At 34.5% G+C, this 24,422-nt stretch overlaps 3 protein-coding genes and 2 long non-coding RNA genes across 5 annotated transcripts; all 5 read right to left on the bottom strand.

The window, feature by feature from the left end:
- Window positions 1-756: 756 nt before the first annotated feature.
- LOC144429827 (uncharacterized) lies at window positions 757-6,157 on the bottom strand. The gene is made up of 5 exons (XM_078118042.1): window positions 6,140-6,157; window positions 4,266-4,431; window positions 3,850-4,004; window positions 1,170-1,273; window positions 757-946 (listed from the first exon to the last, which is right to left on the bottom strand). Exons 1-5 carry the CDS (start codon window positions 6,155-6,157, stop codon window positions 757-759), a joined length of 633 nt encoding a protein of 210 aa, XP_077974168.1.
- A 1,139-nt stretch (window positions 6,158-7,296) lies between these two features.
- On the bottom strand, window positions 7,297-8,227 carry LOC144429533 (uncharacterized). Its single transcript, XR_013478832.1, has 3 exons — window positions 7,860-8,227; window positions 7,515-7,577; window positions 7,297-7,436 (listed from the first exon to the last, which is right to left on the bottom strand). It is a non-coding gene; the product is annotated as an uncharacterized LOC144429533 (long non-coding RNA).
- A 6,428-nt stretch (window positions 8,228-14,655) lies between these two features.
- On the bottom strand, window positions 14,656-15,365 carry LOC144429591 (uncharacterized). Its single transcript, XR_013478888.1, has 3 exons — window positions 15,208-15,365; window positions 14,849-14,893; window positions 14,656-14,756 (listed from the first exon to the last, which is right to left on the bottom strand). It is a non-coding gene; the product is annotated as an uncharacterized LOC144429591 (long non-coding RNA).
- A 1,066-nt stretch (window positions 15,366-16,431) lies between these two features.
- Window positions 16,432-17,495, bottom strand: LOC144429826 (glutathione S-transferase omega-1-like). The gene is made up of 3 exons (XM_078118041.1): window positions 17,435-17,495; window positions 16,843-16,948; window positions 16,432-16,621 (listed from the first exon to the last, which is right to left on the bottom strand). Exons 1-3 carry the CDS (start codon window positions 17,493-17,495, stop codon window positions 16,432-16,434), a joined length of 357 nt encoding a protein of 118 aa, XP_077974167.1.
- A 2,110-nt stretch (window positions 17,496-19,605) lies between these two features.
- Window positions 19,606-21,677, bottom strand: LOC120348049 (glutathione S-transferase omega-1-like). Its single transcript, XM_039418157.2, has 5 exons — window positions 21,602-21,677; window positions 21,060-21,165; window positions 20,610-20,838; window positions 20,096-20,261; window positions 19,606-19,855 (listed from the first exon to the last, which is right to left on the bottom strand). The coding sequence occupies exons 1-5, from the start codon at window positions 21,633-21,635 to the stop codon at window positions 19,680-19,682; spliced, it is 711 nt and encodes a 236-aa protein (XP_039274091.1). The 5' UTR covers window positions 21,636-21,677; the 3' UTR covers window positions 19,606-19,679.
- Window positions 21,678-24,422: the final 2,745 nt, after the last annotated feature.

The following is a 24,422-nucleotide window of genomic DNA, read 5'->3' as shown; positions in this document are numbered from 1 at the left end:
GAATGAATGAAACATCCCAAAATGATTGAACGAAATTCCTTCTTGGTTCGTTCCAAAACCTATGAAGCTAACGAACGTCTATCATGAACATCACTATGCTCATTCTTGGTCTCATCCTTAAAAACAAATTATTCTTGTATTAATCTTGTTCGTTCCTTCTTGGTTCGGAAAAAATATTTCCTTCTTGGTGCGTTCGAATACCTATGAAGCTAACGAACGTCTATCATAAACATCACTATGCTCATTCTTGGTCTCATCCTTAAAAACAAATTAATCTTGTAAGACCTGTCATTACAATTTTTGCTCAGCGATATTTTACATCTCAAACATTTTACAGCTTTTCTTCTATGTTATTAAATTTAAACAAACAATCCAGTTATTTCATTCATTGAATAAAGTCTAACTAAGCTAGTTGTATAATGCATTTTATGTACGATTGTTGTTGTTAATAACAATGTAATCATATTTCATATAGCTCGAGGCGTGTATTCATTTCTAAATTTTATTTGTGGCTCAACCTTATTTTTAGTTTTTATCGTAGTAAATTATAATACTTCGTAGCGTATGACGTGTCCGCTTAATAGAATGAAATTCTTTTTCAAACTGTTTGTTACTGCCTATAATTCTGCAGTAAATAATACGTTTAATTCAACACAATACGGCAGTATTGTGCGTCGAGGTAACACAATGATGATTTGTCGTTTTCTAACCACTATAGTACACATGCCTATGAGAATGTATCGTCAATGAGCATTTTTATCCTTGCTTTTTCGTAGGAAGCAGTCGCTGACCTGGTTTTGAATAAACTTCATCTATGAATTCTGCAATTACGAGCGATCCTCCAAGAAGTCTGTCATCTTTTTCGATCACTGGAACCGTTCCGACTGGATACTTTTCTAGAAACCATGTTGGCTTATTTCGGAGAAGAATATTAATAACTTCATGTCTGAATAAGGTATGAACCATATTGATGAATTGAATACAATAATTTGTCTCAAATCTAAAAAACGCGTGCGGTAAGAAGTACATGGACCACGATCAAGCAGTTGCAAAATCGGCCATTTCCGACAATAAATGAAAAATAAGTATGTCAGATATATGTTCATTGTTCTACTGACAAAACGTGCTTCTTTCATTTGACTTTCATAAAAATATTCCGAACAACTTACTCTACATTTTTCTTTGCTAGCATCAAACGAGCTCTCATTGCGTATGGGCAATACTGCATGCTGTAAAGCCGAAGTGTACCTTTTGTTTTCTTGGGAAAAAAAACCTGGAAGTGAAAATAAATTTGGGTGTTTGGTAGCACGTGACAACATGGGCATATGCAAGAAATTTCGATGTGAGGGGGGAGGTCTGAAATTTTTAATTTCCAATTGATACCGTAACAGCTATAGCCGGTACGGCTGGTGTTTCGAGCTACGAAAAAGATACATATTTTTGACTATATACGTTTGGTATAAACTTATATATATCTTTACCTTGATTCAAATGTGGTGAAATACCTTTTGACATATTGAAGTGGTTTATATAAAAACTATAAATATTTAACCTAAATTGATATTCAAAATCAAGTTCAAGTGATTCCTTGAAATTTTTGTGGTGGATTCCTTGCTAAGTTAACTACTATATTTGTTAACAACTTGACATACTCTGGCACATCCGTCAATTTTATCTCAATCTTAACTGTAAACTTTCAATAAAATGCATTTTTATTCATGTTTAGGTGTAATCCAACTCTCGCAATTTTACAAGGTACACGAACTCTGACCTTGTTTACGTCGATCGCTATCATCAAGTGATGTATTCTTTCTAAATTTGTATTCATTCATTGTTACTAATTCAATGCTGGTTATGTCACTCGCCGTAAAAAATCAATATTATATATATCTTCAATCTTATTAGTTAGCTTCAACAACAAAATTAAAAATAGTCCACATAAATACATTTGTGTTACGGAATCTTTCGATTACACTCCCACGGATCCACTAACGCTGGAAAAAGATAGGAAGTCTGATGGGTATACTGTATTTCTTACATGTAACCTTTTTGGCTTCAGCAACAAAATTAACAAAATTCTGAATAATTTTTGTATTTATTGGTAAATTCTAAATTGTATTAATCCAGAATCTCAGTCTAACTTCGGAACACAACGCCTTCAAAGTTTAACTGATTCAAACGCGTTCCACTTGAATTTATTCGAAGGAGTACAGCACCAGGGTGACCGTACATTTGAACCCATGTACATTTGAACCCATGCGGATATCCACAGGTTCAATCTATATGCGGGTGCTAAAACCCATGGGTTAGGGTTAGTATCGGTTTAACTATCCGTGAAACAAAAAAAATTCCATAGGTTCAATAGCATACAGGTGCAATTGTCATGGGTTCAAATGTACGTAGGTTCAAATGTAATGGAACCCAGCACCAGAGATAATTCAGTTATATCATTTCAATTCAAGTTTTGCAGACTCATTCTTTAAACGACCCATATCGAATATCAACATCTGAGGTCTGGCTTTCTGTTAAGCGAGTCTTGATTACGATATTGTCAATCAGTATCATTTACGAATTCGTTTCTTGTCAGATAAAGGCCGTGCATGTATATATACCCAAAGAAGGGACGGTAATGCTCTTCAGAATACGCGATTTTATCTTCTCAAACGGTGGTTGTGGGGGTAATTAGGCAATATTAATGGGTTAATCCAGACGTTCACTGTTTTGACAAATTCTTTTGTAATCTCTGTACTTTTGACTAGTCCTCTGAGGAAAATCTGGACATTAAATGCTCGCATCTAGTCAATGATTCTTGTCATACGGACAAAATAACAATACTTTGCCGTACAGATTGTAGCTAAAATGCTGAGCTAGAGTAAGATTAAACTAGGATCGGAAGATGCAATGGGCCTTAGTATTATCGCCATTTTTGGTCAGAGAAAATGTGAAGCCGATATGACCAATAAATTTTTATGAAAAGGTTTAAGCTTTTAGTGATTCGATTTAGGGGTAACGATATTAAAAAGTTTGGGAACTGCTGATCTGAAAATTGCAGATTCAGTTTTTTTGTTCTGTCGTTCAGTTAAATTCAATTTAAATATCATTTACTGTGTTTTACTCTTGTACCCGACACAAGTTGTATTTAAACACCCACTTAAAGCTCAATTTCAATTCATACTTGTGAAACTACACCCGGATTAAAGATTTCTCAAAATCATGTACACTGTTGGAAAGATTGGCGTGTGTTATGTATGCAGTCGTCAAAATGGGTCAGCTGATACACTTCAAAACAGCTGACTAGGAGTATAAGGTACAGCTTCAGCGCATGAAGTGGGAAATTTACTGATAATGTTGATCCAGCATACAAAAAGATGAAATAGTTCCGTTCGAGATAATTATATATAACTAGAACTGATGTTAGCAGTCAGAACCTAGCCTCGTAAGTCGTAACCCTCTATTTTTCACTTTAACATTTTATGTATATTTCTGATAAACTTGTATCGGATTTAAATATCCAACAGATGTGTCTCTGTTCTCGGCAATCTTAGTGACCAAGACAACAGCATAGTCAAGAATAGGGATCCATATTTGGTCTCAATCCCTTTTGAACTATGTCTCCCTTTCCGTCGTGCATAAATACAGTGCAACAAATCAAGTTATGCAACGGCCGTTAATAGGTGGTGTTGTTTATTTTTCATATATCATATAAAAATATGCATGCATAATCAACATCATGTTACTTTTTAAATAAAGATCTCAATGCATTTGAGTGAAAACACTTCCTGAGAAAAAGAAGATAAACTAATTCAGGAACTAAATGTGAGATTTTGGTTAGATTTCTAGATCATAAACATAATTCCCGGTCGTGTAACCATTCAAAAATTTGCTAATGATTTCTGGCTTGGTACCACATTTCTTAATTGTTTCATCTTGAGCAACTTCTTTTAACCATTGTCCCAATTTCGGAAATTTTCCAGCAGATAAAACGTTGTCGATACCGTGAGGACCTGGGAATAGCAAGAAACGTATATTGTTTTAATTATAACATCGAACTTTTTCATTATTATATTGATGAATCCGTGATTCGTTTCTGTGAAGCATGAGTGATCAGATCTAAAAACCGGCGTATTGCTGAAGCCAATGAGATTTGTTTTGGGGCATTTGGCGTATGACATGCAATATTCTGCAGCAAACTATCAGTCGTCTGTATGACAGACCAGCATACTAAGCCTTCGTCTTCGAAGTATTGATTGCTATTAATAACTTACCAAAAAGTCTGAGCCATGGATAGATCATGTAATCGGCAGATCCATCTTCTACTCCACCAAAATATTTGTTAGCTCCGAGAACTTTTTCCAGCTCACCAATGCGCGGGTAAGAGCTTTCTTCCCAGTTTTCTCTTTTTCCGAGAGCTTGGTAAATCAATGTGATTGCCTAGAAGAAAAAAAGATAACAATTTTAAAATACATTACTGCTTTTCGTTATAACGACATTTACTCCATGATTCGGTACGAATTAGTAAATCTAAAACAAAATAATACGAGGCGCACAGCGAAACCCCTGGTGCTTGTTTATCGACCCTCTAACCGTGCCAACGCCAGAAAAATGATTAAACTCGTTGCAACGTCTTAATGATTGGTCGATTGGATGGTACGATTAGTTTATTTTAAGTTTATTAGGTAGGTCTGTTAATAAAGTCCTAAATCGCTAGCAATTTTCTGTTTCGTTTTGAAATTCCAACTATGGTCAACATATAGTGTCCGGAAATTCTTTGCCGAAACTTGAGTACTTTGAATAATTAAAAATACGTCTCATGTTCCAACAAAAATGCGAAATCCCTAAATTTCAAATTTATTTCCTTGCGTAAAAACTCGTTTGTATACTTCAAACCGTTGTAACAAAAAAGCATAGCTTAGACTCTTAGAGTGTATTTTCCTCTATTTTTCAGATACCATATATTCTTTTCTTTTTATTCAATTTGTTTTCTCGGTCAATTTTTCTATATTTTTCGTTTTAATAAGGCTTCCGCCTTCCAGCTATTAGGCGACACAAGGGCTAAGATGGTGATATTTTAATGTATTTAATAAATATTTTTTTTACAAAACAATTCGCGTGCCACGTTTGAGCGTATGGCGTGCCAAATTTGGCGCGCGTGCCCCGTGTTGTGCACCCCTGGTATAAAGCATCTAATGTATTGGTGTAATCAACGAGGTAATCATATTTCATAGCTTGTACGTTCAAAATTTCAATTATGAATTTTATTTTTGGTTTAGCGTCCATTTTGTTTTTGTTTTTTCGTAGTAAACTATAAAACTTCGTAGCCTGAGACGCGCCCGCTTAATATGATTTATTACATTTTAGGAGCCACTATTTAGCTTCAAACAAATCATAATACTTGTTTGTTTTTTTCAGAAAATTCTAATCTCAACAAAATTTTCCATATTTCTCTTCCATAACTCCAAACAAACAAAAACAGCCCACGGCTCGTTTTACAGAATACAATTTTTGTTTGAGGCTATTCTATGAGTATTTTATTCTTATTATTCCTTTTCAATGGGAAACTGCAAACTGTGGCTTACAGTCAAGCCCACAACTGTATGCAAAGAAATTAATATCTAGTAATGTAATGTTATATTATAGCTTGAGCGTGTTGGCTGGTGTGATTAGCCCTGCGTCATTTTTATTTGTGTATTAGCGAATCCTTATTTATCGTAGCTCGAGGTGTATTTTTTTTTATTATTGTTTGAAACATTCTCGAGTTTAACGTTTCGAGTTTCTTCTTCAAACAAGGTCTTGTTGTTTTAAAACTCCAAAATATTTATTTCACACTACCAGACATATACACATTTACGAGAAACGCTAACTTAACTTAATATATTGTATTGATAAAAATAATATAAATCATTAGAATATAATAACAATAAAGTAAAAGAAGTTGATTCTATTATGAAGAAAAGTCGTATTTATTCACAAACCATTTTATATGAAAATCAGGAGCTTCTATAAAGAGATTTTACCTTGTTTATTAGCGAATCATTATTTCATTTTAGTTTGGGGCATTTTTTCTTGATATTGTTTGTTACATTTTAGTGTTTAACGTTCGATTTTCTGCTTCAATAAGGCATCGTTATTTCAAAGCTACCATATATCTATTCCACATCCTCAAGCAAATTAAACCATCTCGACGATTTATAAATTTCATTCATTACATGCCCCGTAATAAATTAAAGTACACTTATTTTGGTTATTGTTTAGCTTTCTACAATGTGGAGTGATCAGGAGAATTGGAGTTATTTGGGAGGCATTATCCACTCAATCAACGAACGTGTCATTTCCTGAGTTTACAACGTTGTCTGAAGAAGGTATCTATCAAAGACCTCATAACGAACATTTTTCCCTACTTGTACTGATTCTTTCCATCATTCCCGTGGAATTAGTTAGCATGTTACAATTCTTTAGTTCGCTTGGAAATGCCCACATTCAGTGATGAATTCCGAAATTTCGAATCCGAAAAATTCAACTGAAACAAAAATATGTCAAATGTTCCAACAAAAATGAAAAAAGACTGACAATATTTTTCAGTTTGAAAGGTCGTGCGCGTTTTACATCTTGAATGGGTAATAGCAACTCGCATTGCATACAGTGTTTAGGACTTTAGGTTCTCTCGTTTTTCGAGTTCCACTTCTCATTCCTTTTGTTTAATGTCTTTTCTCTCTCTTTCTATTTTTTTATGGCTGAAACTTTTTCTCTCCTTTTTGATTTGTGTTTCCCGCGATTTCTCTCCCAAATGTTTAATTAATTCCATTACACCCTCCAAATTTTTTACCTATATACCCATATGGAAAATCAAATACCATGTATGGTTTTGTGATTGTATTGTTGAATGCTTGGAATTTATCGTCATTTGAACGGCCAGACCTTGATTAAATTCACGAAATAAATCCAATATGAACGATAGCGCCTTTAGCATAACTATCTGAGGTAATTATAAACCGGTTTCATTCAGTTTATTAGGTTATTGTAACTTTTGCGCGATTCTTGGCTATTATATCCGCTTGCTCTCTACGTATTGAATAAACCTGGTGAATTATCACGAATATAGACAGTGTATAGATCTGTAGGCAGGGCGCCCAGGTCGAATGGTTTCCATTCTAAACTAACTTCAACGAACTATAAAACCTTCTAATATTCCATGTAATATGGCGAGACTTGATCAGACTAGAACACTTCTCACAAATGCGCATTTTTGAGTGACACAAGAGTATTGAAGTTCCCATATTTATACAAATCACAAGTTCATTTATTGAAATTCAGTTTTATTTTTAAGCTTTATTTTTATAAGATATAATGTAGTAGATATATATAAGCCTAGTTTATATAATATGAATAGCATTGGATATAGTAGGATTTCCTATATGTTGAAATTCCGCGGTAGACGTCTGAAAATAAATGTAGATAAATGCTCATTTAGTATCAGTTGCATACACCAAAATAGACGATTTAAAATTTACATTCACCTCATTATTTTTTGAGAAATTTATCCCAATATTCTTTAATCTCCAACTGCTCCTCGAATCCATCTGAATCAACAAAATTACCAATGAGATTATGCAATATAAACTGTCCAATAAAGGTAATGAATGAGATAGCTAGCTTGTATCTATCCATCGTCCGACTCACAATGATTTGAACGCGGGCAACAATATATCTATCCACCTACTCATAAATTTGGAATGATTTCAGTTTCATCTTTTATACCTTTCTTCTGGCGTTATTGAAACTTTTCCTATCGCACACTATTCACAGCCAAGCAAAGTTGACATATCTTTCAATTACACATATTTAGCATAAACAATATTTACTTCCTTCTCTTGGTCTTTGGCATGCTACCATATCCATAGCTTGCAACACCATCAGTAATGAAATTACACACAAGAACAATAGTCGGGCATTAGTACCAAAATGCATATTTTGCGTATTTACTATACTAAATTAATTTTTAATAGTGATGGAAATCCAAATAATAAGAATATAATAAATCTTAAGAGAAAGAATTTAAAATAATTCATTACTTTCTATAGATCTGGCTAAGACACTGATAACAGAATAAAATAGTAAAACCAGTACAAATGGAAAAAACTGCTTATTGTAAATCTTTGGTTGAGTGCCTTGTCTGAACCTGTCAGTTACATTTGTTCCAAGCATAATAAAAGTTCATAGTCTTGCACAATATCACCAGTCCTATTTTAATCTAGCCATCCAATATATTTTTAGACACTTGAAGTAAAATGATATTTCGAAATAATAAACTGTAACTGAGGAGACAAAAAAATATATATATACGGTGTCTAAAAAATTTCGCCCGATTTTATATAACTGTTCTCATTCACATACAATAAAATTTATTTACACTTGCAAGTGTTATAATTAAAAAATCGGGCAAAACTTTTTTAAATATTTTGTATACATTGTTCGTCCATATAACTTCTCACATCTCAAAACAAAAATTGTTTTTGAACCCGTTCAAAAAAAGTTTGCTTTTCAAATTTCAAAAAATTCCAACAGCACAGAGCCTTCATAAGAATGATGATGATGTAAAACAGCACAGAGCCTTCATAAGAATGATGATGTAAAATCCTATCAAGTAAAGCAGTACGTACACAAACACATATTGTGGAAATATTGAATATTATACAATGCACTCTCTCATCAAATATTTACTTCGCTCAGCTCAATCTAAAACAGTAGAATGCAGAATAAATTCTTCTTTTGGGAGTTCCAGACATAACTTCCTGTGACGAAATGTTGTCTGTCTGCTCTTGGAAGACTGTGCGTGCTCTGTATATTTTCTTTGCGCACAAATATGACAGTTCACTTCCATGCACAAACCATCCGTTAGACTTTTTGTGGTTTGACATACTGCGTATTGTACCCATGTCACTAACTAGGATTTAAAAATTGGCTAAAGAATCGTACACACATGTAGTCTATATATTTTTCGATATGAAAAATAATTAAAGTAAGTAAGTTTCAACATTCCATGGTGATATAGAAGCTTTGAAAATTTTACATTACAGTCTCATATTGAATCATCTTACTGTTAATTGACACCAACCAAAGTATTACTAAAACTTTCATTGTTCTAGTCGTTTTAACTTTGGGTTCACCCCCTACTCTAGAATTTCAATATATTCCGAACGTCCATAGCTTCCAATGGCCTCCGATATCGCATCCTTATTTCCATTACCCTTTCTTTAGAGACATCAGACTCCCAAAACGTTCTGAGCCCAGTTACGTGTATCAGTATTATATCATTGCCCAACTATTGTGCACAGGTCATATTCTATATCACATATTTATATGTATAGTTTATATTGCGTGCTTGGTAATAACCAAAGATTACTTTAGACAATCTTATTTACAGTCAAGCTGATTCAGCATTAACGCTACTTACTCGCTTCTTCCACTAGGCTACTCCATGTTGGCATTCAACCAAATTTACAGTTCGCAACAGCATCAGTAACAGCATCATTAACAGCAAGAACAATAGTCGGGCATCAACACCAAAATTCTTATTTTGCAGCTGTGCTATACTAAACTAATTTTTATTAGTGTTGAAACTAAATAAATTATAAGAATATAATAAATCTAAAGTGAAAGAATTTGAAATATTTGCAGGCGTTCAGTAGATCTGAATGGGACACTGATAACACCATAAAAATCAGTACAATTGGACAAAATTGCTGATTGTAAATTCTTATCTGGGTGCCTTGTTCAGAGCAAAGTTGTAAAAATCAAACAAAATTGCAACACATTCTGTCCATTCTGTATAAACGAGAATAATTTATACATCACATTCTTTTTTATGATCAAGCCATTGCAAGCCACGGCAAAGAAAAAATTGGAATAATTTGTAATTCTCTTCCTAAGAAATCAAAATATTGAATTTGAAATTGAACGTCTCAGCTTCCTGTGACGAAATGATGCATGTCTGCCTCCAAACCCTTCAGATATTCTTGTTCCAATCATAGTATCAGTTCTGGGTCGTGCACAGTATCACCAGTCCTGTTAAATAGTATTTAAAAAAAAATAAAATGTAACTAAATAACTGAAATGACACGAAAAATATGTACTATGTCCGCTCGCAACAATTTTCTGAACCTGTTCAAAAAAGAATTTTTTGATTTTTTTAAATTCAAAAGATTCCAGCAGCACAGAGCCTCCATCGGGTTGATGATTTAAAAATCTATGAAATAGGGCTGCAGGAACATCAACTCATATTATCTAAATAATGAACAAAATACAATGTCCCTTTGCATATAATTTTCAATGCGCTCAGCTTAACCAATAGAATGAAGAGTTAATTTTTCTTCTGTGAAAGTTCGGGAAGTAACTTTTGTGATGAAATGTTTGATTTCATCTTGGAAGAAATTGCATGCAGTTTATATTTTCTTTGCCCTCAAAAGTGACAGTTCACTTTCATGCGCGAGCAATCATTTTTGGACACTTTAGTGGACATAACAATCGTTTCAAAATTATGTTGTTGTTCTTGTTATTATTCTTCTCCTTCGTCATGATAAAATCGCTTTTCTCTTCGAATACTGGACCATTGCTTCAAAATTTTGGTGGTCAAAGTTTGATTTTTTTTTTCAGAAGGCTATTACTTTTATTTATTCCTAAATTTCCTATGAATCCTATGAGATCTGGTATTTCATTCAAAATTTCGCTGTTCTGAAATTTACTCATGGGAACACTGTTTTGAAACTATTTCAAGCGGTTGCGTGATCGAGCCTGCAGGTAAGGTATGGCTCAGTTACCGTACCACAGTGAAATTGACATATTCTATTTGTGATTATACTATTGCAGTAATGTCAAATGTAGGTTTTCTAGCAAATCTAGCCTACCGTATTTGTTAATTTTGATAAGAGCAAATTGAATTGAGTTTTTATATGCCAGAGAAGAACCGTTCTACGATTAAATAGCAGGCCTACAGTACAGCAACTTGTACTGGTAAGGTACCGTACGGTGCCTCTGTGAATTACGCTCTCATATTTTCGTTACAGTTCTTACGTAAACAACATAAATTTTGTAGCCTATCTTTTTTTTCATTTGTTAAGAGGAAATGAATTGAGTTCTTATATGACAAGGAAGAACCGTTCCGCGAACGAATATCAGATACTGGTTACCGTACCGCATATGATTATCGGGGAATCGATATTTTCTTCTTATTTTGGCCTGGTACCGTAATGGAGAAGTGACTCAGATCACTTGGTATTTCAATTCACGTTGAAATTGGATGGAGAAGAATAGATCATTACCACAGGACATGGAAGAGCTATGACAGTCCGTGTACCGTTATTTGTACCCATGTACTAGTAAGTCAGTTACCTTAACCATGTAGCTGTTTCACTGTTCCGATTCGTGCAGGATACCGTACCGAAGGCGTAGGGTACCCTATGGTTTTCGGTGAAGTGATGATAATATATTTCGTTTTATTCTAAGTGTCCATATATTTGAGCATAGCTCTCTTGTATTTAATAGTTTTGATAAAAAGCATTTTGTATCCCTGTTATTATTTGAGATTAGAATGTTGGTTATTGTAATATACAGACATACATATACATTGTAATCTGAAAATCCCTAAAAATTGTACCCTCCATCAGTTGACTTATATTAAATTTTCACAATATTTCAGCAATTAGAGACATACCGACGGAGTCCGGCACTGCTGTGGTGTGGTATTTGAAATATTTCTGTAACGGCATAGATAAAGACTGAAAATGCATTTGCAGAACAGTTACTTGTAGCAGTATTATACCCTGTACAGCGAAAACTAGTGAGCACGTATCATATTTTTTTATTGCCTCTTATTGTTGTATAGTTTATATCGTGGACTATGATTACTTTACGATAGTTTTGTAAATTCTTTTTTTAGAACCTTTTCTTTGTAAAAAGGCTGAAGAAATCGTCCATTATTTACGTGGGATTAGTCAGCCAGTTAAGATTTTTAGTTCGCGTGAAAATTCCTACATTCGGTGTGGAATTTTGTTTTCAGTCGGAAATTCCGATTATCGAAGCCAAAAAATTTGACGTAATCAAAAATACGCCGAATGTTCCAAATGAATGCAAAACACTAAATGTTGACATTGTTTTCCCAGCTTGATAGATCGTCCGGGCGCTTTACTTCTTAAGTGATAACAACAAACATTGCTTACACTGTATAGGGTTCTCTCGTTTCTCGAGTAACACTATCCACTTCTCCCTCTTTCTATTTCGTTTTAAAGCTAAAACTTTTTTTGCTTTGTGTTTTCTGCGATTTCTCTCTTAGATATTTACTTCCATTATACCGTTCAAACTCGTTTAACCAAATTGTCATATGGGAACTTCAATAACAGGGATGTTTTTGTGATTGTATCAACTTGGAATACTTAAAATCCATCGTGATTTGCCTACTTCATTGACCCTATGTCATGACTTGACCCTAGATTAATAATTACATGCCCCTGGGGACCTTCTCAATATACACGGCGATAATCATGATTAAAAGCAGGCATCATTTCGTCACAGGAAGTTGTCACGTCTAGATTCAAAATCAATACCACAAGTTTCATGAACAAAGTTTCATTCATTTCATTATTTAAATTTCTACCATGTGCAGTGATCATGTAAATTAGAGTTATTTGAGACGCAATATTCACATAGACCTAATTAACGAATATATATATCATTTTTTCATTTTTACAACATTGTCCTCAACATTATAATATGAAGTTTCAAATACGGCGAGATATTTGCTCATGCATTCAAACTAATTAACGTTCATCAGGAGACTGTTATCTGACTAGGAACCCTCTTCGTTTCTTATCACTTTATATCTGGTTTCAAATGACTAGATACCGTTCAAAATACCAACTGCCCACATTTACATTGCCTTTTTTTCGAATTTAATTTAAAAATGCACGAACCAGCATCTCGCTTAATTAACGTTTTTCTGAAGTATAATTTTGCTATTAAAATTGACATGACAGAAGTATATTCGAAAAAAAGTAGTCTGAAGTATACAAGAATTCTCCGCTTTGAACAAAAATGAAGCATTGCAAAAATTTATTCTACTGCCGGGCGTGTACTTCAAATGGTTGGTAATAAAAATAACGATATACTGGTCTCTCGTTTCTCATAAACCAGGTATTCTCTCCTTCTCATTCTTTTTTATTATTTTATTTTCGAGATATAACCTTTTCTCTTCTTTTCGTTTTGGTGCATTCTGCCATTTCTCTCTCATATGTTTGCCCATAGGTTAATCATAATCTGTGTACATTAATCAATAAATTCATTTTATTTGCTATTTCGCATACTTTCTGTTATGTTGCGTCCGCCTCTATTGTTACGTAACAATAGAGGTCGACACTACTTGCTGAAATTTCGTGAGCGGCAGTTTATTTATCTGCTGGATCGAGTTTAACCAGCATGAGTGATTTTTTCAGCACTTCAAAGAAAAAAAAATCAGGCAAGGATAAAAAAAATAATTGACCCTTTGCCTTAATTCCTTAAACCTATAGGTTCCCATGTTTCAATTTAGAATTATTAAACAACGTTTGCCATTTTAATGATAAGACGCTGAACGAATATATACATTTGGTGCCGCTTTCATACACCTAAACTGAAAAGTTTTCGTCTCCCTATTTGTCGACAGTTTTTTCTCAATGTTCATTCAACACAAACTGTTGTTCGATTTCAACTAAAACACACAATTAACAACATTTAATTCAGTGTTTTCATCCCGTCGACCAGAATTTTTTTTATCCAAACATTTATTGATATTCGATAATTGCCCATATAATTTGTTAAACCTTGATTGAGTAGGGATTGGAATCCGTGTGCGACTAAGGATTTAAACCAGGGCAATAATTTATCCACCCAGCATCCATATAAATTCAATAATAATATAATTCAAATAATTTCTATCCTGATTCTTTATTTCATTCTCATGTGACGTTGCTGGTTTAAACATTCTTCTATCATATCTTGCTTTCTTGTTGCAGCATTGGATCAATTTAACCTACTCAATCCTCAACGGTGAACACGACGTCATTAACTTGCCACAACATCAGAATTGCAATTATCCACAGAAACAACAGATCGATATGTTTTTCAGAATTCATATTTCAAGTCGACAATACATTATATTAATTACTAGTTGCGATGGAACTAAATAAATTACGAGATCTGAAGATTTACAAGCCACTTGGCACTCCCCTACTCCCATGTCTAATACGTATTTCAGTCACTCTTTTCTTGTTCTTACACTCTACATCTATATCGAAACAGAAATATTTAAGATCTAACATATTGAATATCAGCCTCATAGATTTTTAACCTGTTTTTTTTTGCCTAAAAAAATTATCACACGCGAAAGCTTTTCAACAAAACAAAACTTTCTGATTGACACAGGAGTATATGAATCGCAGGGACAAATTGATTTTTTTCAATGCAGGTTTTATTAACTTTAACAATGTCATTAGTTTCCGACGTGGTCAAGCTCAAAATCTCCCCACAAACGCGCAACTTGTTGATTGACACTAGAGTGGATGATATTTCAATGTCTGTTTTCTATGTATAAATTTGAAACTACCCATATTGATAAAAATCATAAGTCAATTTATTTCGATACTGCTTTTATTTATTGCTCATCAGATACATTTCGAATAATGTTATACACAATATATATCCATGTATATTCTGAGCTTTGTGCAGAAAACCTGTGATGAAATAAAAAAATTATTAAGCAAATATGCATTTGCTTCCACTGGCCAAAAATATAGAAAAATGGAGTTTTGAAATATATGATCACCTCATTATTCTTTGGGGTATTGCTCCAATTGTTCCACGAATCTTTCTAAAAATAAAAATAAAATTGTATCAAGAGTTTACAGGAAGTTATTTTTAGGGTTGGCAAAACGTGAGATCCAATTTTAATGATATTCGAGTGGGCCTCAATTTACTGTCTGGCCAACAAATATTTGAACTCGGGCAACAACATAAACATCCCCCCAGTCGTAAATTTGAAATGATTTCAATTTCTTCTTTTATATCTTTCTTATGTCGCGTTGCTGGAACGTTTTTAAAGCTTTTCCTTTGATACTATTTACAATCAAGTTGAATTTGACATAGATTTCAATACCATAACTTAAAGATTAACTCTATACTTACTTGCTCCTCCTTCTCCTCTTCTTCCTTCATGACATGCAACCAAATCTATAGCTTGCAGCAGCATCAGTAATGAAATTACCAGCAGGAACAACAGTCGGGCATGAGCACAAAAATTCATATTCCGAGTCTGGGAACACTAAGTTAATATGTAATAGAATTGAACTATTTATAAAAATAATAATATAATATAAAAATTTAGGAAATTCGTTATTTTGTATCAAAAGGTTTTTGTTGTGTTAATTTTTTCATACAAATAACCACTTACCGTCGCGTTGAGCGAATACCACTTCAAGTACAAGTGGCAAAATGTAGGCTTTTTGTAGCAAGGATGAAGAATTTTGTCATATTGGCAGTTCAATAAATTTGTCTGTTGTTATCTCAAAATACAACGAGTTCTGCATTACATGTTTTATGATTGATATCGGGATTACAAAACAAAATGAACTCCGTTTTACCAGTCATCGCCAAGATCATGCCTCCGTGAAAGATCAAAAATGACAACAAGAGTGTTTAGAGTTGCAAGTTTGCTGTCTCAAGTTATTTGTAAGCAAAATTAAGCAGTCACGTATTTCAAATTGACTGAATGTTTTTGAAAAATAGCATTTTGAAAGAATGAAACATCCCAAAGTGATTGAACGGAAAAAATATTTCCTTCTTGGGCGTTCCAAAACCTATAAAGCTAACGAACGTCTATCATAAACATCACTATGCTCGTTCTTGGTCTCATCCTTAAAAACAAATTAATCTTGTAAGACCTGTCATTACAATTTTTGCTCAGCAATATTTTAAATCTCAAACATTTTACAGCTTTTCTTCTATGTTATTAAATTTAAACAAACAATCTAGTTATTTCATTCATTGGATAAAGTCTAACTAAGCTAGTTGTATAATGCATTTTATGTACGATTGTTTCTGTTAATAACAATGTAATCATATTTCATAGCTCGAGGCGTGTATTCATTTCTAAATTTTATTTGTGGCTCAACCTCATTTTTAGTTTTTATCGTAGTAAATTATAATACTTCGTAGCGTATGACGTGTCCGCTTAATAGAATGAAATTCTTTTTCAAACTGTTTGTTACTGCCTATAATTCTGTAGTAAATATTACGTTTAATTCAACACAATACGGCAGTATTGTGCGTCGAGGTAACACAATGATGATTTGTCGTTTTCTAACCACTATAGTACACATGCCTATGAGAATGTATCGTCAATGAGCATTTTTATCCTTGCTTTTTCGTAGGAAGCAGTCGCTGACCTGGTTTTGAATAAACTTCATCTATGAATTCTGCAATTACGAGCGATCCTCCAAGAAGTCTGTCATCTTTTTCGATCACTGGAACCGTTCCGACTGGATACTTTTCCAGAAACCATGTTGGCTTATTTCGGAGAAGAATATTAATAACTTCATGTCTGAATAAGGTATGAACCATATTGATGAATTGAATACAATAATTTGTCTTCAATATAAAAAACGCGGGCGGTAAGAAGTACATGGACCACGATCAAGCAGTTGCAAAATCGGCCATTTCCGGCAATAAATAAAATAAGTATGTCAGATATATGTTCATTGTTCTACTGACAAAACGTGCTTCTTTCATTTGACTTTCATAAAAATATTCCGAACAACTTACTCTACATTTTTCTTTGCTAGCATCAAACGAGCTCTCATTGCGTATGGGCAATACTGCATGCTGTAAAGCCTAAGTGTACCTTTTGTTTTCGTGGGGAAAACATCGCCTGGAAGTGAAAATAAATTTGGGTGTTTGGTAGCACGTGATAACATGGGTATATGCAAGAAATTTCGATGTGAGGAGGGAGGTCTGAAATTTTTAATTTCCTATTGATACCGTAACAGCTATAGCCGGTCCGGCTGGTGTTTCGAGCTACGAAAAAAATACATATTCTTGACTATATACGTTTGGTATAAACTTATATATATCTTTACCTTGTTTCAAATGTGGTGAAATACCTTTTGACATCTGGAAGTGGTTTATATAGAAACTTTAAATATTTAACCTAAATTGATATTCAAAATCAAGTTCAAGTGATTCCTTGAAATTTTTGTGGTGGATTCCTTGCTATATTTGTTAACAACTTGACATACTTTGGCACATCCGTCAATTTTATCTCAATCTTAACTGTAAACTTTTAATAATATGCATTTTTATCCATGTTTAGGTGTAATCCAACTCTCGCAATTTTACAAGGTACACGAACTCTGACCTTGTTTACGTCGATCACTATCATCAAGTGATGTATTCTTTCTAAATTTGTATTCATTCATTGTTACTACTTCAATGCTGGTTATGTCACTCGCCGTAAAAAATCAATATTATATATATCTTATATAAGGCTGATGGTTATACTGAATTTCATGTAACATTTTTGGCTTTAGCAACAAAATTAACAAAAGTCTGAATAATTTATGTATTTATTGGTAAATTCTAATTGTATTAATCCAGAATCTCAGTCTAACTTCGGAACACAACGCCTTCAAAGTTTAACTGATTCAAACACGTTCCACTTGAATTTATTCGAAGGAGTACAGCACCAGAGATAATTCAGTTATATCATTTCAATTCAAGTTTTGCAGACTCATTCTTTGAACGACCCATATCGAATATCAATACTTGGTGTCTGGCTTTTTGTTATGCGAGTCTTGATTTCGATATTGTCAATCAGTATCATTTACGAATTCGTTTTCTTTTAGATAAAGGCCGTGGATGTGTGGCGGGCTAAGCGTTAGGAATACGCCCGCCACCGCACCTCTAATCACTCTGCGTGGGTTCGCAGGTTCGAATCTCATGCAGGGATGGTTATGCGTGAGAGGATTGCTGGACTCCTCGCCGTCGTTGGGTGGTTCACGTAACCGCTAGTCAGGTACGGCTTCCTCCACCACCAAGTCCATGCTTCCGAAAACAAACAATATAACTAATCCCATACCCGACTTGGAATGGTAACCGGACGAGAGGCCGTGGTTCGCCATATGGATAAGCCTTCTTATCGGCTTTCCTCTCCCCTGGGATAAATATGTAAATCCTATCCTATCCTATGTATATACAGCACACAAAGAAGGGACGGTAATGCTCTTCAGAACACGCCGTTTCATCATCTAAAACTTGCAGTTTTAGTTTTCTTCCCTTTCTTTCAGTTAATTTCAAGTTATCATTTACTGTATTTTACTCTTGCACCCGACTCAAGTTGTGCTCAGACATCTATTTTATAGCTCAATTTCAATTAATCGTTGTTAAACTACACTCAAATTAAGGATTTCTTCAATTCAAGTACACTGTATGAGAAAGTGTTATGTCGTCACTAGTCCGTACATATACTGTAGCGATTGTGGATTGTAACTATGAATTTCAACGTTATTTAACCCCTCAATATTAATAGTATGTTGAATTCTATGGAAATAGATCACTTGAGCTATTTCCCTGATTGAGAGATATCGCAGCAGTGTTTTTCAAGTTCCTATGATTTTCTGCTTTCGATTCGACCGTCTAACTTTAACTGCATTAAGGTTTACTTGTTTTTCAAAACATCTGTATCTGGATTCAATTGTGCATCTTTGCAATATACGAACATTTGGCAGCTTGACTTCTGAGGAGTTCAGATTGGGGTTATACTCAACTAAACCCAAACCACTCAACCCAATAACACGCGAGTGAATGCGCAGATTGGGTCATTATCGCCCTATAGCACCATCAGCTTATACTTAAACAGCTGACTGAAGAAATAATGTCCAGCTTCAGCGCATTAGGCGGAAAATATAATGAGACTGTTGATTCTGTATACAGAAAGTTGAAATGAGTTTGGATTCACTTTATCTGGACAAAGATATGAAAAAAGTTCACAGCTGGACCAAAAGTCAAATGAAACAAAAAAAACTTTTTATTTTTCATGAAAGTTATACCTTCAAACTGTTAGGAAAAATATATAATTTTACATATCATGCAAAATTTTTAATCTCTTATTAGAATGAGAAGTTAATTTGTATCGTGATAAACTGGGACGTGCTGTAGTCGCCTGGGTAAAAATCGAATAGTTTCCGCTTCGAATTGCACTCGAACCCGGTGGATTCAACGCATGACAACTAGAACTGATGTTAGCATCCAAAACCCCATCTCCGAAACCCACTATTTTTCACTTTATATACCAACAGTGTGAGATTTCGTTTGTGTTGTATATTTCTGATGAACTGGTATCTGGTTTGAATATCCAACAGATGTGTTTCTGTTCTCGGCGATTTTAGTTTGACCATCGAATCTGCTCAAGCAAGGCAACAGCATAGTTAAAAATAGGGATACATATTTGGTGTCAATTCCCATTTGCACTGTCTTCCTTTTCCGTCTTGCGTAAATACAGTGCAAAAAGTCAAGTTATACAACGATCGCTAATAGGTCGTGTTGTTTATTTTTCATATATCATATAAAAGTATGCGTGTATGGAACTAAATGTAAGATTTTGATTAGATCTCTAAATCATAAACAAAATTCCCGGTCAAGTAACCATTCAAAAATTTGCTGAGAATTTCTGGCTTGGTATCACATTTTTTAATTGTTTCATCTTGGGCAACTTCTTTTAACCATTGTCCCAATTTTGGAAATTTTCCAGCAGATAAAACGTTGTCCATACCGTGAAGACCTGGGAATAGAAAGAAACGTATGTTGTTTTTTAAGTACAGCATCGATCTTTTGCATTATTATATGAATCAATCTATAATTTATTTCTGTGAAGCATGAACGATCAGCCAATTAGATTTATTTTGGTGCATTTGGGCGTATGACATGAAATATTCTGCAGCAAACTATCATCCGTCTGTATGAAAGACCTTTGCACGCTAAGCCTTCGTCTTCGAAACATTGATTGGTATTGATAACTCACCAAGAAGTCTGAGCCATGGATAGATCATATAATCGGCATATCCAATTGCTTTCCCACCAAAATATTTGTTAGCTTCAAGAACTTTTTCCAGCTCACCAACGCGCGGGTAAAAGCTTTCTTCCCAGTTTTCTCTTTTCCCAATAGCTTGGTAAATCGACGTGATTGCCTAAAATATATTGAAAAAAATAATACTCCCTTTCGTGATAACGATATTACTCTGTGCTTCCGTATGAATTAGTAAATCTTGAGATTGAAAGAAAATAGTATGAGGCGCACGGCAAAACCCCTGGTAAATTGTTTATCGGCCCTCCAACCATACGAACACCAGAAAAATGATGCACGAAGCTTGTTGCAACATCCAAATAGAATGGAATCCGATTTCAAACTTTTCGTTTCTGCCTATAATTCAGCAGTAGACAATACTTTTAATTCAACACAATACGGTAATATTGTGCGTCGAGGTAACATTGTGATGAATAGGCGTTTTTTGCATACTATAGTATAGTGCACATACCTTTGAGAATGTATCGTCAATCAGCATTTTAATTCTCGCTTTTTCGTAAGAATCCTGTGGAAGCAGTCGCTGACCTGGTTTTGAATAAACTTCATCTATAAATTCTGCAATTACGAGGGATCCTCCAAGAAGTCTGTCATCTTTTTCGATCACTGGAACCGTTCCGACTGGATACTTTTCCAGAAACCATGTTGGCTTATTTCGGAGATGAATATTAACAACTTCATGTCTGAATAAGGTATGAATCATATTGATGAATTGAATACAATAATTTGTCTTAAATATAAAAAACGCGGGCGGTAAGAAGTACATGAACCACGATCAAGCAGTTGCAAAATCGGCCATTTCTGACAATAAATACAATAAGTATGTCAGATATATGTTCATTGTTCTACTGACAAAACGTGCTTCTTTAATTTGACTTTCATAAAAAGATTCCGAACAACTTACTCTACATTTTTCTTTGCTAGCATCAAACGAGCTCTCATTGCATATGGGCAATACTGCATGCTGTAAAGCCGAAGTGTACCTTTTGTTTTCTTGGGAAAAGCATCGCCTGGAAGTGAAAATAAAATTGGGTGTTTGGTAGCACGTGACATATTGGCATAGGCAGGAAATTTCGATGTGAGGGGGGGGATCTGAAAATTTTAATTCCCGAGTGATACCGTAACAGCTATAGCCGGTCCGGCTGGTGTTTCGAGCTACGAAAAAAATAAATACTTTTGACCCATGGGGTACGCCCCCCACCCTGGCTACGCCCCATTTTAATAATATATATAGCAAACATTGAGACAAACACTGTAACATCTTACTCGACGACATGGCCAGAGAAGAAGCATTACCCAGATCTGAATATCAAATGATCGAAACTTTATGGCATAACATACGGGTAAGTAAAGTGGATTTTAATTTACCGATCTTTTTATAGGCTGTCTGCTCATTAAACTATATACGTTTGTTATGAACTTTAAAATTACTGTAAATACATTTACCTTGTTTCAAATGTGGTGAAATATCTTTTGACATCTTGAAATGGTTTAATAAAAACTATAAATATATAACCTAAATTGATAATCAAAATAAAGTTCAAGTGATTCTTTGAAATTTTTGTGGTGGATTCCTTGCTAATTTAACTACTATATTTTTTAACTACTTGACATATTCTAAATCTGGTATATTCGTGAAGGTACAATACGCTATAATCTCAGTCTTTCACGTTTCATAGTCTTCATTAGTCTAATACCAGATTCAAAGGTTCCCATTTGCACTTCGACCCAATCGACCGAGGCAATCCATGTATATATATATATAATCAGGCATTGTGTACACTTCAATTCAAATTATGCAGAGTCATTCTGTGAAAAGCTCATATTTGCTGTCAATATTTGAGGTCCGGCTCTTTGTTGACGAGTCTTTGATGAGGGAATATTTAATCGATAATAATTCAAATACTGATTTTTAAAAGTTTATTTTATCGCGATTTAAGGATTGAATTTTTACATACTGTGCCGTTACAATGAACTATAGCAGACGATCCGGAAACCCCCAAAAGTTTATAGTAACAGAAACACCAAATTTACACGAATTTTTGTAATTGGGTCTATCACAAATGATACACCGACGCGAATACCTAATAATGAATAGACAGCTCAGTGAAACGGGATTCAACATTTTGTTTTCCATGATCCACAAGTTTTTCTTCTCAATGGGAGATATATTCTTCATACTTCCTCTATTCCTAAGATTTTAATTTATATGAGTTCATTGAGGATAGTAGACTTTAAATATTTTTATTTTAAACGGCTTTCAAGGGTTCGAAATAATTGAAAAATGGCGGATTATAACGACCCATTTCGATTGAATAGACGAGTCATTTTTTCAAATATTTACAATGCCGTCAATATATATCATGGTGATGAAATGAGCTCGTCTAAACGTAAATTTTATTAGAAGCGTCATTTTTTTCATATAAAAGCCCAAAGCTTGCCTAATAAACCTGAAGAATGTGCTATTTCAACCGACATGGGACAAATATACAAGCCAACTAGGTCACAAAATGGAAACAATGCGATAATACGAGCAATAAAGTATGTTAGTGTCACGAACTAAATTGAATTGAAAATTATGTTTATTCCAATTCCCTTTGCCATTGCAAATTATATACATGGGAATATTTATACCATTAATTTTACCTTCATATATTATTTGTTTGTTTTTGTTTGTATATTAAATAATTTATCAGAAGACGTCAAATTTTCCAACTTTCCGAAAGCTTTAGGCGGGGAAATAATATAGCAGCAGAAACTACAAATTTACCGCAATTTGAGTAAAAATCATGTAAACAAAGTTACTTTTTCTCAAATCTCTAATATAAACTGGTTTTCGTAGGAACATATCACACAATTTGAGCTTTCAGGGATGTATATGTACTAGGTAATATCTTTTTGAAGATAGTCTACTCTAGATACATGCTTCAGGATTGTATTCTGTATATTGTCGAAAATTACAAATAAAAATCAACTAGAGATTTTTTAGGCTCTATTCAATAACGTTGGGGTTAACCTTAGAACCGTGATCGTTTGCTACATTTTCTGTTTACAAGTCAGTCAAACCTTTGTCAGTCAATCCTATCCGATCTCTACATGTTAACGGAAAATGCACTAAAACTTCCACCAAGTACTATTCCACTATTATTATTTAGGATACTCGTCAGTTTCAACAGATCAAATAAATGCAGTTCCGCAATCTGATCGATCAGATTTATGTTACGTTGTTCATTGCGAGATACTGATGTTATATACTAAAACCATCCGATGCTTAGTCATGTTGAAGAATCGAATCAGTTTAAACTAGAATATGCGCACATCTATATTGCTTTGTCACGTTCTGTTCAGGGAAGTATTTGCAGAGGTGTCATGCGACAGGCATTATGAATTTCGTTTTTGCTTTGTCATTGTGACTAAAATCACAAAGCATTTCACGCACACGAGCTCTCGTCGTGGCCACTGTCACATATCATGTAGGCCATCGGTTGCCAAAGTGGGCGGAAACGCCCCCTTGTTGGCGTTTGCGATAACTGGCGGGGCGCTGATGACGATTTGAGCAATTATTCATTGAGCAGCTTTATTTTACTATCAAGTTCTAAGATGCTTAAAAGCGGTAGTTTAGGTACAGCGCCCTTATTTTATAATTTTTGGCATTGTTAAGAACAACACGTGAGAGCTGAACCATCAGATCGGGACGACGTATGTCAGATAGGACGATCCCCACGTTGCGATTTAACTCTTTCATTCATTCCTTTTCGGGTTATCGAATACCAAGGCCACGTAAGTAATACCTGAATTGGTACACGACGAAGGTCTAGTCCAGCGTTCCCAAACTTTTTCGGCCACGGAACACTCACACTTTTTATCTCGCCTCGCGGAACACCAAAAAATGCAAGTAATTATAAGTAACGAGATACGATCTCGCGGCGTGTATCCTTCGCTCTGACTCAATAGCGTGGAAAATTTCTCAAAGGAAACTTGCGCATCGCGACGACGTCAAAGTTACAAGAGAGATATGGACAATGCTTAAAAGATTAATCACAAGATACGATCTAGCGGTGTGTATCCTCCGCTGTTGCTGTTGCAGTCATCAAGGAAACTGCCAAAAAGACCGGGAATGTGAGAGAAACCAAGGCAGCAGCTAAGGTCAATAAAAAAGCAGGAGCCAAGAAGTGACTGGAAGCATCTGGCGCCCATCAACAGCCTAGACCAGCCTAGACCTCCGACTCACTAGCGTGAAAACTTGCGCATCGGACATGCACACACA

The sequence above is a fragment of the Styela clava genome, chromosome 11 (genome assembly GCF_964204865.1).
Source record: "Styela clava chromosome 11, kaStyClav1.hap1.2, whole genome shotgun sequence".
NCBI classification, from domain to species: Eukaryota; Metazoa; Chordata; class Ascidiacea; order Stolidobranchia; family Styelidae; genus Styela; species Styela clava.
This window is presented reverse-complemented; position numbering and strand designations above follow the sequence as displayed.